This window comes from Salmo salar, chromosome 09 (assembly GCF_965601325.2).
Source record: "Salmo salar chromosome 09, fSalSal1, whole genome shotgun sequence".
Lineage (NCBI taxonomy): Eukaryota > Metazoa > Chordata > Actinopteri > Salmoniformes > Salmonidae > Salmo > Salmo salar.
The window spans coordinates 144213987-144227423 of record NC_138299.1 but is presented as its reverse complement, the minus strand read 5'-3'; the positions used below and the strand labels follow the sequence as shown (position 1 = coordinate 144227423).

Genomic DNA, 13437 nt, shown 5'->3' with positions numbered 1-13437 from the left:
CTGCAGAGATGGTTGTCCTTCTGGAAGTTTCTCCCATCTCCACAGAGGAACTCTGGAGCTCTTTCAGAGTGACCACCCTTCTCCCCCGATTGTTCAGTTTGGCCGGGAGGCCAGCTCTACGAAGAGCCTTGGTGGTTACAAACTTCTTCCATTTAAGAATGATGGAGGCCACTGTGTTCTTGGGGACCTTCAATGCTGCATACATTTTTTGGGTACCCTTCCCCAGATCTGTGTCTCGACACAATACTGTCTTGGAGCTCTATGGACAATTCCTTTGACCTCATGGCTTGGCTTTTGCTCTAACGTGCACTGTCAACTGGGGGACCTTTTATATAGACAGGTATGTGCCTTTCCAAATCATGTCCAATCAATTGAATTTACCACAGGTGGTTAAGTTGTATAAACATCTTAAGGATGATCAATGGAAACAGGTTGCACCTGCACTCAATTTCAAGTCTCATCGCAAAGGGTCTGAATATTTATTTAAATAAGGTATTTTGTTTTTTATTTTTAATACATTTGCAAAAATTTCTATAAACTTGCTTTCACTTTGTCATTATGGGTCTGAATACTGAGTGGTTAAGGTTAGGGCTATGGCATGGAGAAGGCTAAATAATTGAAAACGGCGCGCTGTTTCCATCAACTACTGTATCATCAAGTATTCTCAGGCTTGCTAGAGCATTGTGAACTGCAGTGGAGCTGTGGTCTGAGCAGTGTGCTCTGACTCCGCCCATCACAACTTTGCGCCCACTGCTGGGCAATTATTCTTGGGGGGGTGGACCATTCTTGGCACACAGAGCAAACTGTTGAGCGTGAAAACCCCAGCAGCTTTGCAGTTCTTGACACACATTGGTGCGCCTGGCACGTACTACCATTCAAAGGCACTTAAATACTTTGTCTTGCCCATTCACCCTTTGAATGGCACATATACACAATCCATGTCTCAATTGTCTCAAGGCTTAAAAATCCTTCTTTAGCCTGATTGAAGTGGATTTAACAGGTGACATCAATAAGAGATCATAGCTTCCACATGGATACACCTGGTCAGTCTATGTAATGGAAAGAGCAGGTGGTCATAATGTTTTGTACACTCCTAGTCTATTTCTAGTGAACAGGCTGTTCAGTCTACCAAAAACAAATATATTAATCATTATTATCACCATCAACAGTAAATAGAATGAGGTGGCTCACACACCACAAACACTGTACTAGCAAATAAACATCAACACACACACACACACTGACTGTACAAACACTCCAAAACTCTCCCTCCCAACTCCCTCCTTCAATACACTCCAGTGTATTTATGTTTGTAACAATGTAACTACATGGTATCTAGCAAAGTTTATGTGAAGTGAGACTTGTTTCACAGTAACAAAGAGAGACCTGGTCAGAGAATATGGTCTGGTTACAGTATGTCCAGCTTGAGTGGTCAGTATTGGTCAGTACTCACTGCGACACTTGGCGCAGCAGCCCTTGTCATTCTCCAGGAGTTCCAGGGAGCGTGAGCGTTCTGCGACCGAGGGTCTCCGCACCCCCTCCTCCCTCAGGCGAGCTGCCTCTTCTTTAGCATACGCCCCCAACTCCTGTGTGTAGCGACCATACATCTGGAAGAACACACAGAAAGGGTTAAGGGAGAGCAGTAAGTAACACACACACATAAACATACAAAACATGCCATGTACTTACATCAAGGACTGGGTATCACACTAGACAACCCTACTTACTACAACACTAGTTTACTTACACATACTGTAGAGGACATTTCTAGACATCTTGTCGAATGAATGGGTCCCACCGGCACATTGCAATGACAGCCTAAGTATGGTCTATGTATACGGTCCATGTATAGGACTGTATCAGCCAGAACAACTGACCCTATCTACAGTGTATAGGACTGTATCAGCCAGAACAACTGACCCTATCTACAGTGTATAGGACTGTATCAGCCAGAACAACTGACCCTATCTACAGTGTATAGGACTGTATCAGCCAGAACAACTGACCCTATCTACAGTGTATAGGACTGTATCAGCCAGAACAACTGACCCTATCTACAGTGTATAGGACTGTATCAGCCAGAACAACTGACCCTATCTACAGTGTATAGGACTGTATCAGCCAGAACAACTGACCCTATCTACAGTGTATAGGACTGTATCAGCCAGAACAACTGACCCTATCTACAGTGTATAGGACTGTATCAGCCAGAACAACTGACCCTATCTACAGTGTATAGGATGGTATCAGCCAGAACAACAGGTAGAATATATGAGAGAGGGGGAGGAAGAGTAGTGATGGGGGGGAATCGACGATACAGTTACATACCGGGATATAATTTTTTACGAAATATAATATCGCAATATTATTTTTGCACTAGTTAGCTGTACCTGCAGCAAAACTCAAGTATTTTTCCTTCAAAGCTTGTTCTGCATCTTCTTTTGAAATAGGTAGCCAATTTGTTTTCTGCACTTTTATTTCCATGACTGATCAAAACTCGTTTTCTCATGGCTCTCTCTTGTCCCTCTGCAGCAGATATATGATAAGCAATCTGTTTGTGCCTTTTACGAAGGACTGGCTTCCGTCTATTCACTCTACCATAAAGGCCTGATTGGTGGAGTGCTGCAGAGATGGTTGTCCTTCTGGAACAGGTATTCCCAAACTGGTGTAGCAATGCCGTCGGGGGTAAGCCAAATAAAAATGTGATTCATATATTATTATTTTTTTATCTTCACATTTTCAAACAGTACATTTATATTTTCCAACGGGGCTATACATTTGGGTGAGGTTTTTTTCTCGCCTGAGTAGCCTCGTTTCATTGCCAAAATTTTAATTAAACCATCTAATGTTCAGCGAAATAACAGCACAATGTCAAATGCAGGTAGCCTAGTCAAATAATTAACATCCAATCACATTAACCGTTACTCTCTCGCGGGAAACCTTCACTCTTGCACAGACATTTAGAAACGAAACATGACAATTTGAAAGATAAGCCACAGAGTTTTTGGAGCGAGAATAAAGACGACTTTCGAGTAATAAGACATGTATAAAAGCAACAGATACCATTAATAAGAAGGGTCTAGAAGCGTCTTATATGGTGAGCTACCGAGTGGCTGATACAGTGTCACGTGTGCTCCCTCTCCGGCCTCTAGGTCACCACTCCCAGCACACACGTTACAGACAGGCAAGCCCCATACTATTGTGGAGGACTTAATTCTTCCTGCTGCTGCGGATATGACTGGGACAGTGCTGGGGGAAAAGGCCCCAAAACATATACAGACAATGACTTCATCAAACAACACTGTTTCACAACGCATCACTGACATGGCAGGAGATGTTTTGAAACAATTACTGCTTCGCATACAAGCCAGTGAATTATATGCGTTACAGCTGGATGAGTCAACAGACGTGGCAGGCCTGGCACAGCTCCTGGTATATGTCCATTATGTTTATGGGGGGTCAATTAAGGAAGACATCATCTTCTGCAAACCACTGGAAACCAGGACAACATGAGAGGATATTTTTAAAGTAATGGACTTTGGTGGTCAAGGTGTGTTGGTATCTGTACTGACGGAGCAAAAGCCACGATAGGGAGACATAGTGGAGTGGTAACGCGCATGCAAGCAGTTGTTCCCGACGCCACTTGGGTACACTGCATTATGCAATGATATGGGCAGCGACCATATAATGCTTTTACAACATACAGAAGTGTGCTGGTTATCAAGGGGCAAAGTATTGACACGTTTCTTTTTAATTGAGAGACGAGCTTAAAGTTTTCATTACTGACCATAACTTTCACTTGTCTGACCGCTTGCATGATGATGAGTTTCTCACACGACTGGCCTATCTGACTTGCCTAGTTAAATAAAGGTTAAATAAATAAATAAAGACATCTGGGTGATGTTTTTTCTGGCCTGAATGATCTGAATCTAGGATTATAGGGACTCTCCGCAACTGTATTCAATGTGCGGGACAAAATTGAGGCTATGATTAAGAAGTTGGAGCTCTTTTCTGTCTGCATTAACAAAGACCACACACAGGTCTTTCCATCATTGTATGATTTTTTGAGTGCAAATGAACTGAAGCTCACAGACAATGTCAAATGTGATATAGCAAAGCACCTGAGTGAGCTGGGTGCGCATTTACATTTTAGTCATTTAGCAGATGCTCTTATCCAGAGCGACTTACAATAGTGAGTGCATCCATTTTCTTTTTTCTTTTTTTCCCCGTACTGGTACCCCGTGGGAATTGAACCCACAACACTGGCGTTGCAAACACCATGCTCTACCAACTGAGCCACACAGGACTACGGTACTTTACACAGGTACTTTCCCGAAACGGACGACACAAACAACTGGATTCATTCTCCTTTTCATACCCTGCCTCCAGTCCACTTACCGATATCTGAACAAGAGAGCCTCATCGAAATTGCAATAAGCGGTTCTGTGAAAATCTAATTTAATCAGAAGCCACTGCCAGATATCTGGATAGGGCTGCGCTCAGAGTTTCGTGCCTTAGCAAATCACACTGTTAAGACACTGATGCCCTTTGCAACCACTTACCTATGTGAGAGTGGATTCTCGGCCCTCACAAGCATGACAATTAAACACAGGCACAGACTGTGTGTGGAAAATGATTTAAGACTGAGACTTTCTCCAATACAACCCAACATTGCAGAGTTATGTGCATCCTTTCAAGCACAACCTTCTCATTAACCTGTGGTGATTTATTCACAATTGTTTAGGAACAAATAAGGTTTTATATGTAAAATGATAAATAAAGAGCAAAATTATTGATTATTATATTATTATTTGTGCCCTGGTCCTATAAGAGCTCTTTGTCACTTCCCACAAGCTGGGTTATGACAAAAACGCACACTAATTCTTATATTTAATAAATGTATTGTGTGGCAGGCTTACAATGATGGCAAAAAAACAACATTTGAGAGTGCGCTGACCCTGGTGCTAGAGGGGGTACGCAGCTGGAGGTTGAATGTTTGAAGGGGTACGGGACTATAAAAAGTTTGGGAACCACAGTTCTGGAAGATTCTCTTATCTCCACAGAGGAACTCTGGAGCTCTGTCAGAGTGACCCTCAAGTTCTTGGTCACTTCCCTGACCAAGGCCCTTCTTCCCCGATTGCTCAGTTTGGCCGGGCGGCCAGCTCTACGAAGAGTCTTGGTGGTTCCAAACCTCTTCCATTTAAGAATGATGGAGGCCACTGGGTTCTTGGAGACCTTCAATGCTTTTGGTACCCTTCCCCAGATCTGTGCCTCAACACAACACTGTCTCTGAGCTCTACAGACAATTCCTTCGACCTCATGGCTTGGTTTTTGCTCTGACATGCACTGTCAACTGTGAGACCTTATATGGACAGGTGTGTGCCTTTCCAGATCATGTCCAATTAATTGAATTTACCACAGGTGGACTCCAATCAAGTTGTAGAAACATCTCAAGGATGATCAGTGGAAACAGGATGCAACTGAGCTCAATTTCGAGTCTCATAGCAAAGGGTCTCAATACTTATGTAAATAAGATATATATATCTATTTTTTATATACATTTGCGAAAAACATGTTTTCGCTTTGTCATTATGGGGTATTGTGTGTAGAATGATGAGTATTTTTTTTAAAATCTATTTTAGAATAAAGCGTAACAAAATCTGGAAAATGTCAACGGGTCTGAATATTTTCAGAAGCACATTATATTGATGTATAATGTTAATGTCGCGGCCGTCATAAGGATTGGACCAAAATGCAGCAGGTATGTGAATGCTCATAATAACTTTTATTGAACACTTAACGAAAAAACAAGAAGACGAAAAACAGCTAAACAGTTTTGCAGGCTAAAATACAGCAGTGCAAAAACAACTTCCCACAAAAGACAGGTGGAAAAAGGGCTACCTAAGTATGGCTCCCAATCAGCAACAACGATGTACAGCTGTTCCTGACTGAGATCCATACCAGGCCAACACAAAGAAATACACAACATAGAAAGAACATAGAAATACAAAACATAGAACATTACCCAAAAACCCCCGACAACACAAAACAAACACACCCCTGCCACGCCCTGACCAAACTACAATAACAAATAACCCCTTATACTGGTCAGGGCGTGACAGTTAAATTATTATATGAAGTTGCCAAACTTTTAGAGAAATGGCATTTAAATCTTTGTACATCATTATATTACCTTCAGAATGCACTGTATTGGCTACATCATATACTTATAATCAAGTATGATGATAATAATAGTCATCATAATAATAATCATAATTGTAATAATAAATAATCATGTTTAATGTTCCACAAAAATGCCTAAAGAATGTTTTAATACATTTCATTTGTATGAATATTTGAAGTTCATCATAAAAATATGGAAATGACTCATATATTCTGTAACGTGTGTCGTATAAAGGGGACCAAGGCACAGCGTGTAGAGTGCTCATATTTACTTTTAATGAAGACTTTTTAACAAAACGACCGACAACAGTTCCGTCAGGTGACATACACTAAACAGAAAACAACTACCCACAAAACCCAGGAAGAAAAACCCATACTTAAATATGATCTCTAATCAGAGGCAACGAGGATCAGCTGCCTCCAATTAGAGATCAACCCAAACAATCCCAATGAAGAAATAGAAAAACTAGAACTTAAACATAGAAATAGAAAACATAGAACAACCCAAAAACACCCCCTGTCACGCCCTGACCTACTCTACTATAGAAAATTATATCTTACTAGGGTCAGGACGTGACATATTCTCAAATGTATCATTCTTTACAATAAAGAATTAAGTGTCCCACTTTGCCAATCAAAGTGTCCCAATTTACCAGTATGGACTGCAAAAAATGTGGCCTCGGGACAATTTGTGTTTGAAGAAGAGTCATCCATTCTTTGTTAAATATTTCTTTCGTTTTCTTTTGTATAGTGTAGTAGAGTTCTTATGATGTTTAGAACGGTATCATGTTGGGGTTATGACTATGCGATGATTCTGTAAGGTGTTCTGGTGTTGTGCCGAAAATCTCCCCCCTGCCAGAATCCCCCCCCCCCCCCCCCCCCTTCTAATTTCCTTCATTTTGTGGCTAGAGTCAAATACTTTTTGTGGCACACTACTGGTCAACATGAGCTACCAAAATGATTATGAAGTGTGCCAGGCCTTGTAGTCCCAAGATAGAACGGGGTGGGTGGGAGGATTTCGCCAGGCAAGAAAACGGCCTTTGCCGAACCCCCCTTCTAATTTCCTTAATTTTGTCACTAGAGTCAAATACTTTCTGTGGCACACATCAGAGTTAAATACTTTCTATAGAACAAACTTCACGTCAGGATAGGCAACCGAAATTAATACTTAATGTATGTGTGTTAAACATAGAGGGAGTAAAATGTTGGCAAGCAATAAACATTTCAGAACAACTACTAGTCGAATAAGACATGGGAGAGATGACGAATTTTGGCAATTTTTGTTATTTATAGACTAATACACTTTAAACAAATAGCCAAACCGAAAACTGCAGACATTACTTGTGCCTCCCCCGCGATCCAAACCGCCATAAAACAAAAAAACGTTATCATTGACAGCTGCCTTGAAGGACACAAATAAAAAATGCTTTCTGCTACTAAGACCAGTGAAATGTAGGCTACACTGACGACGGAGTGAAGAGCAGAACTCTCTACTAGCAAGCAAGTCGCAGCAATGAAGAATGAGTGTGTGCGCGTTCACGCGAAGGGGGGAGAATTCTGTCAGGGGGAGATGTTTGAGTTTGAGTTTATTTTATTTTTACAGGGACAGTGCACATTAATCAACGTTTCAGTAAAAGTGCCGGTTTTAGCCAGCCGGCTAATTTTCAACCGCAGTCCCTACACCTGTTAGCACAACACCTGTTAGCACATTTTCACAAAGTGTCCCACTTTACCAATACTCACTTTATGTACATTGTGAATAATTTAACGACCTTAGACCCATTTAATGCAGTGTTTTAAAATCGGCCTACCCCTTTTAATTGAATTGTTTTAATCTGTGAGAGAGAAATCATAAACCTCTCTGTCATAACCATGTTGTGACTTGTCATTTTACCAAACGCCCAGGTGCGAGCCCAAAACTTTAAGACGTTCTCTCAACGTAAAAACAGTGAACGACACTGGCTCAAGCAGATGTAATGGACAACACACCGAAGTTGAAGTGGCAACAACTTAGCTGATGAACGCTCAACTGGTCGTGTATATCGAGAGAACGGAGAAAAGCGTTCCTCAGCTAGCAACAAGTTAACTTACCAACGTTTGTTCATAATGTAGCCCCCGCTGATCGTCGCTGGCCATGGCTGCGCTGTGTGGCTCGCGCTACCGCAGAGAGATGCGAGAGATGATGATGAGGAATTCTTTTGAGGTAGGAGTGAGACACAAAAACTCTCTCTTATTTGCTAGTGACTAGAACACTACACTGATTAACGTGTCGTGAAGCTGCTGACGTTCATGAGATGAACTCAAAAGTGCTGCATAACAAAGTTCCTTCATTTTATATCCCCAAATCTCTTCGATCCAGAGGCGGGACTTGTGCAATGGTGTGTAGTGCTTTAGGTGCGGGAGCGCACCCAAAAAAGTTAGTTACATCATTATTTCTCAATCAAAGTTTGTACCGACAGATGTAGCCTATTGAATATTATTATAGAATATTAATCAAATGTATCCTCCAATTGCAACGTCTGCCTATGCCCATACATATTGTCTCAATAAACGTATATGGTCCCGTGTGGCTCAGTTGGTAGAGCATGGTGTTTGCAACGCCAGGGTTGTGGGTTCGATTCCCACAGGGGACCAGTACGGAGAAAAAAATGTATGAAATGTATGCATTCACTACTGTAAGTCGCTCTGGATAAAAATGTAAAATGTATATTTTTAATACCCTTAAACACCAAGTTAAGCATACCTACAGTGCCTTCAGAAAGTATTCACACCCCTTTACTTTTTCTACATTTTGTTGTGTTACAGCCTGAATTTAAAATGTATTAAATTGAGATTGTGTCACTGATATACACACAATACCCCATAATGGCAAATTGGAATTTCGTTTGTAGAACATTTTAGAAATTTATAAAAATGTAAAGCTGAAATATCTTGAGTCAATAAGTATTCAACCCATTTGTTATGGCATGCTTAAATAAGTTCAAGAGTAAAAATGTGCTTAACCAATCATATAATAAGTTGCATGGACTCATTCCGTGTTCAATAATAGTGGTTAACATGATTTTTTTTATGACTACCCCATCTCTGTACCCCACACATACAATTATCTGTAAGGTCCCTCAATTGACTAGTGAACTTCAAGCACAGATACGTCCACAAAGAGAGGGAGGTTTTTCAATGCCTTGCAAAGAAGGGCACCGATTGGTACAAGTGTTTAAAAAAAGCAGATGCTGAATATCCCTTTGAGCATGGTGAAGTTATTAATTAGGCTTTGGATGGTGTATCAATACACCCAGTCACTACAAAGATACAGGTAAACAATTAGCTTTTCTTGTATTTTGTTTCAATCAAAGCATATATATTGCATAGTCGCACAATGTTGATTTTTGTCAGCATGAGAAAGAAATGGGACTATTCAGCTTCAGCTAACCATCCTTAAATCTTGCCAGAAATGAAGAGTTGTTTTTGGTGTAACCGTAATGTTATAGGCCTACTATGCTATGCTATTATATTATATTAGATTCTGTTATGATCATCAAGGACATTAATCACCCGAGCTATTGCCTGTATATGCCCGCTATCATCAAGAAGGCGAGGTCAGTACGGGTGCATCAAAGCTGGGACCGAGACTGAAAAACAGCTTCTATCTCAAAGCCATCAGACTGTTAAATAGCCATCACTAGCCAGCCTCCACCCAGTACCCTGCCCGGAACTTAATCTCTGTCACTAGCCGGCTACCACCAGGTTACTCAACTCTGTATCTTAGAGGCTGCTGCCCTATGTACATAGACATGGAATCACTGTTCACTTTAATAATGTTTACATACTGTTTCACTCATTTCATACGTATATACTGACATTGCTCATCCTAATATTTATATATTTCTTAATTGCATTATTTTACTTTGAGATTGATGTATATTGTTGTGAATTGTTAGATATTACTGCAATGTTGGAGCTAGGAACACAAGCGTTTCACTACAACCGCAATAACATCTGTTAAAAATGTGTATGTGACCAATCAATTTTGATTAGATTAGATTTTTGTAAATACTAATTCATCATTATGTGATCTTGCCAGGCATTGATTGAGCTTCAGAAATCATGTTCCAAAAATATTTTTACCAGCTTTGTGTATTCTCAAATTGAAAAAAGTTAGAGAGCCCTCATGCTTCGGCAGCACTACACCCCTGGATTTGTGTGCCTTGGAGTTGTATGACACACCCCTCTAGCTCGTTCAAATGGTACAGTCTGTCCTCTTGTTTTCTGAACAGTGAAAGTTCAGGCAAAGATGGTGGATAAATAAGATAGTTTAGTCAGACCGTTTACCATTGAAAAGAATTGTCAAGGTTCCTGTCTGTGTAAGTGGGCATTTCCTCTCTCTTGTGAGCATGTTTTTCCCACGTGAGCTCATGGTTCCTCCACAATAGAACCCCACAGTGGAGGTGTCAAAAACAATATAACCTAGTGGTCAAACACGGAAATGGTTCCAATTGTTTTTTCAACCATTCATTTTTTTCCATAGGAGATTTTAGAAACACTTAAAATAGGGGTTGTGTTTAGTGTAGGCTTACCCTGTTGTGAGTTTTTGATAACCATCTAAATCTCTCTCGGACAAGGTGACTTTTATCAATATATTTCGCCCAAATGCGCAAAGACTCTGTTGGTCCATTGCGTCAAACTTGGCCTTCGTTAGCCAATACAGAATGCCGGGTGATATTCCTGGTGTGTAAGCATTGGCTTAATCGGCTTAATCTACCAACCAATCATCTTCCACAACACTTTCTCCCTAACCCTCCCCCGTACACTAGCGCACCACAAGCACAGAGACATGCCTTGTCGTGTGATTGGCTCAAATTAAATGATGACAAATACTTTATTCAGTAGGTCCCATAGAATTCTATGGTCACTCCCAGTAAGGCCAACGTTGAGTGGTTGATATCCCAGGCTTATATGCGCTGTGTGCAATAGCCTGGGGATGAGATTATGTTTCATTTGACCATGTATTGACAATGTTGTGTGGTTAATGTGCGGTCTATATGTGGTCAGAGGGAGGTGGAATGCAGACAGCAGATGACAGATGGTGGGAGTTGAGGTGGTGGGGACAGTGGACTCAGTGGAGGACATCCCAGCCACTTGGCAGTGTTGCTACTGCTACTTCCTACCTGATGGGTAAGAGGACATCACTTCTGCTTGTACAATCAATCAATCAATTAAGCACAATTATATATGGATTTGTTGTGACAAAGTCACATATCAAATCAAATCAAATTGTATTAGTCACTGCGCCGAATACAACAGGTGTAGACCTTACAGTGAATTGCTTACTTACGAGCCCCTAACCGATAGTGCAGTTAAAAAAAATATGAATAAGAATAAGAAATAAAAGTAACAAGTAATTAAAGAGCAGCAGTAAAAAATAACAATATATACAGGGGGGTGCCGGTACAGAGTCAATGTGCAGGGGCACTGGTTAGTTGAGGTAGTATGTACATGTAGGTAAAGTTAATTAAAGTGACTATGCATAGATGACAACAGAGAGTGGCAGTGGTGTGGAGAGTGGTGGGGGGGGGGGGGCAATGCGAATAGTCTGGGTAGGCGTTTGACTAGATGTTCAGGAGTCTTATGGCTTGGGGTTAGAAGCTGTTTAGAAGCCTCTAGGACCTAGACTTGGCGCTCCGGTACCGCTTGCCGTGTGGTAGCAGGGAGAACAGTCTATGACTAGGGAGGCTGAAGTCTTTGACAATTTTTAGGGCCTTCCTCTGACACCTCCTGGTATAGAGGTCCTGTAGTTTACCCCCTTTTTCGATCTTGTCTCATCGCTGCAAATAACCAATGTGCTCAGGAGACAAAGGTCGAGTCACACGTACCCCGAAACATGACCTGCCAAACCGCGCTTCTTAAAACCCGCCGGCTTAACCCAGAAGCACCAATGTGTCAGAGGAAACACCCTTCAACTGATGACCGAGGTCAGCCTGCAGGCGCCCGGCCCGACAACAAGGAGTCGCTAGAGCGCGATGAGCCAAGTAAAGCCCTTCCGGCCAAACCCTCCCATAACCCGGACGACGCTGGGACAATTGTGCGGCACCCTATGGAACTCCTAATCATGGCTGGTTGTGATACAGCTCAGGATCGAACCCGGGTCTGTAGTGATGCCTCTAGCACTGCGATGCAGTGTTAGACCACTGCGCCACTCGAAAGGCCCCATGACAAAGTGCTTTTATAGTAACCCGGCCTGAACCGGAGAAACCCAGGACATACAGGGCACCACTGCTCCTGCCATCTCTTTCTCCTTGTGTGATGTCATATCCTGGTCCTGTTTAAGGCCAGCTAAATGCAGGTGTGCTCTCCCGTCAACATGAGGCTCCTGCTGCTCCCGCCCCAAATACAAACAGGTACACACATACACAGATACACACACAAACACACACACTATTAGGAATGGTCCCCTATTTACATGTCCGTGTGTATGTTTGTTGTGTGTCAGAGGTGAGGGCTGACCAGCCAGTGTTTGAGAAGAGGCCTCTGGTGTGGGAGGAGGACATGTAGATGCACTCCAAGTTTCTGGACAGAAAGGTGACGTATTTGTTTTGCCCTACACCCTACCATTGCCATGTACTGTCACCTTTGCCCCTAAACCAATAACCCCTACGTCTCCAACATACGCTTCCAACATGACCTGATTTGTGTGTGTGTTGAAGGCAGAGCATGCCTCGTACCTGCGGCTGTCAGCTCCGCGCCATGATGGCTGACTTCTTGCAGTTCCTGTTACTACATAAACCAAGCAACGTCTTCATGGTCGCCCATGAGGACTTCTCTCCCTTCCGCTCCCGCCAAACACCTTCAACACCTCCTCACCGTGAGGACACACACTGTAGCTGCATCTCAGTAGTTTATTAGCTTCCTCTCACAGGCACTTTACTGAGATCAATACTCTTCTGGTTATCACTTGTCAGTAGTATGTACAGACCATTGAGATCATTAAATATGATTGTTTTTATGGATGTTTTGTATTTTATTTGGTGATTCTGTTTTTACTCTACTGTTTTTGTTTTTATGAGCTGCACTGAAACAAATTCAAATCAAGAGTTACAGTTATGTCAGTTGGTGTGAATGAAATAAAATGTCTTATATATTTTCCATGCTTTATTTCTGTTAAGAACTTTATCATCGAGTGTGATCATTTCAGTAACTGCTGCTTTGCTTTGGCTCTGAGGAGGTGTTGAAGGTGCGCAAACATAAGACGTCGCTTGG

At 41.8% G+C, this 13437-nt stretch overlaps 1 protein-coding gene across 1 annotated transcript in view; it reads right to left on the bottom strand.

Annotated features, from left to right (window-relative positions):
- Nucleotides 1-8477, bottom strand: part of LOC106613063 (chloride channel protein 2) — a 106181-nt gene extending 97704 nt beyond the window's left edge. The window contains exons 1-2 of the mRNA XM_014214947.3: nt 8275-8477; nt 1454-1607 (exon numbers count right to left, since the gene is read on the bottom strand). Coding sequence (XP_014070422.2) covers nt 1454-1607; nt 8275-8319 — 199 coding nt within the window. The 5' untranslated portion in view covers nt 8320-8477. The remainder of the gene's footprint in view (nt 1-1453; nt 1608-8274) is intronic.
- Nucleotides 8478-13437: the final 4960 nt, after the last annotated feature.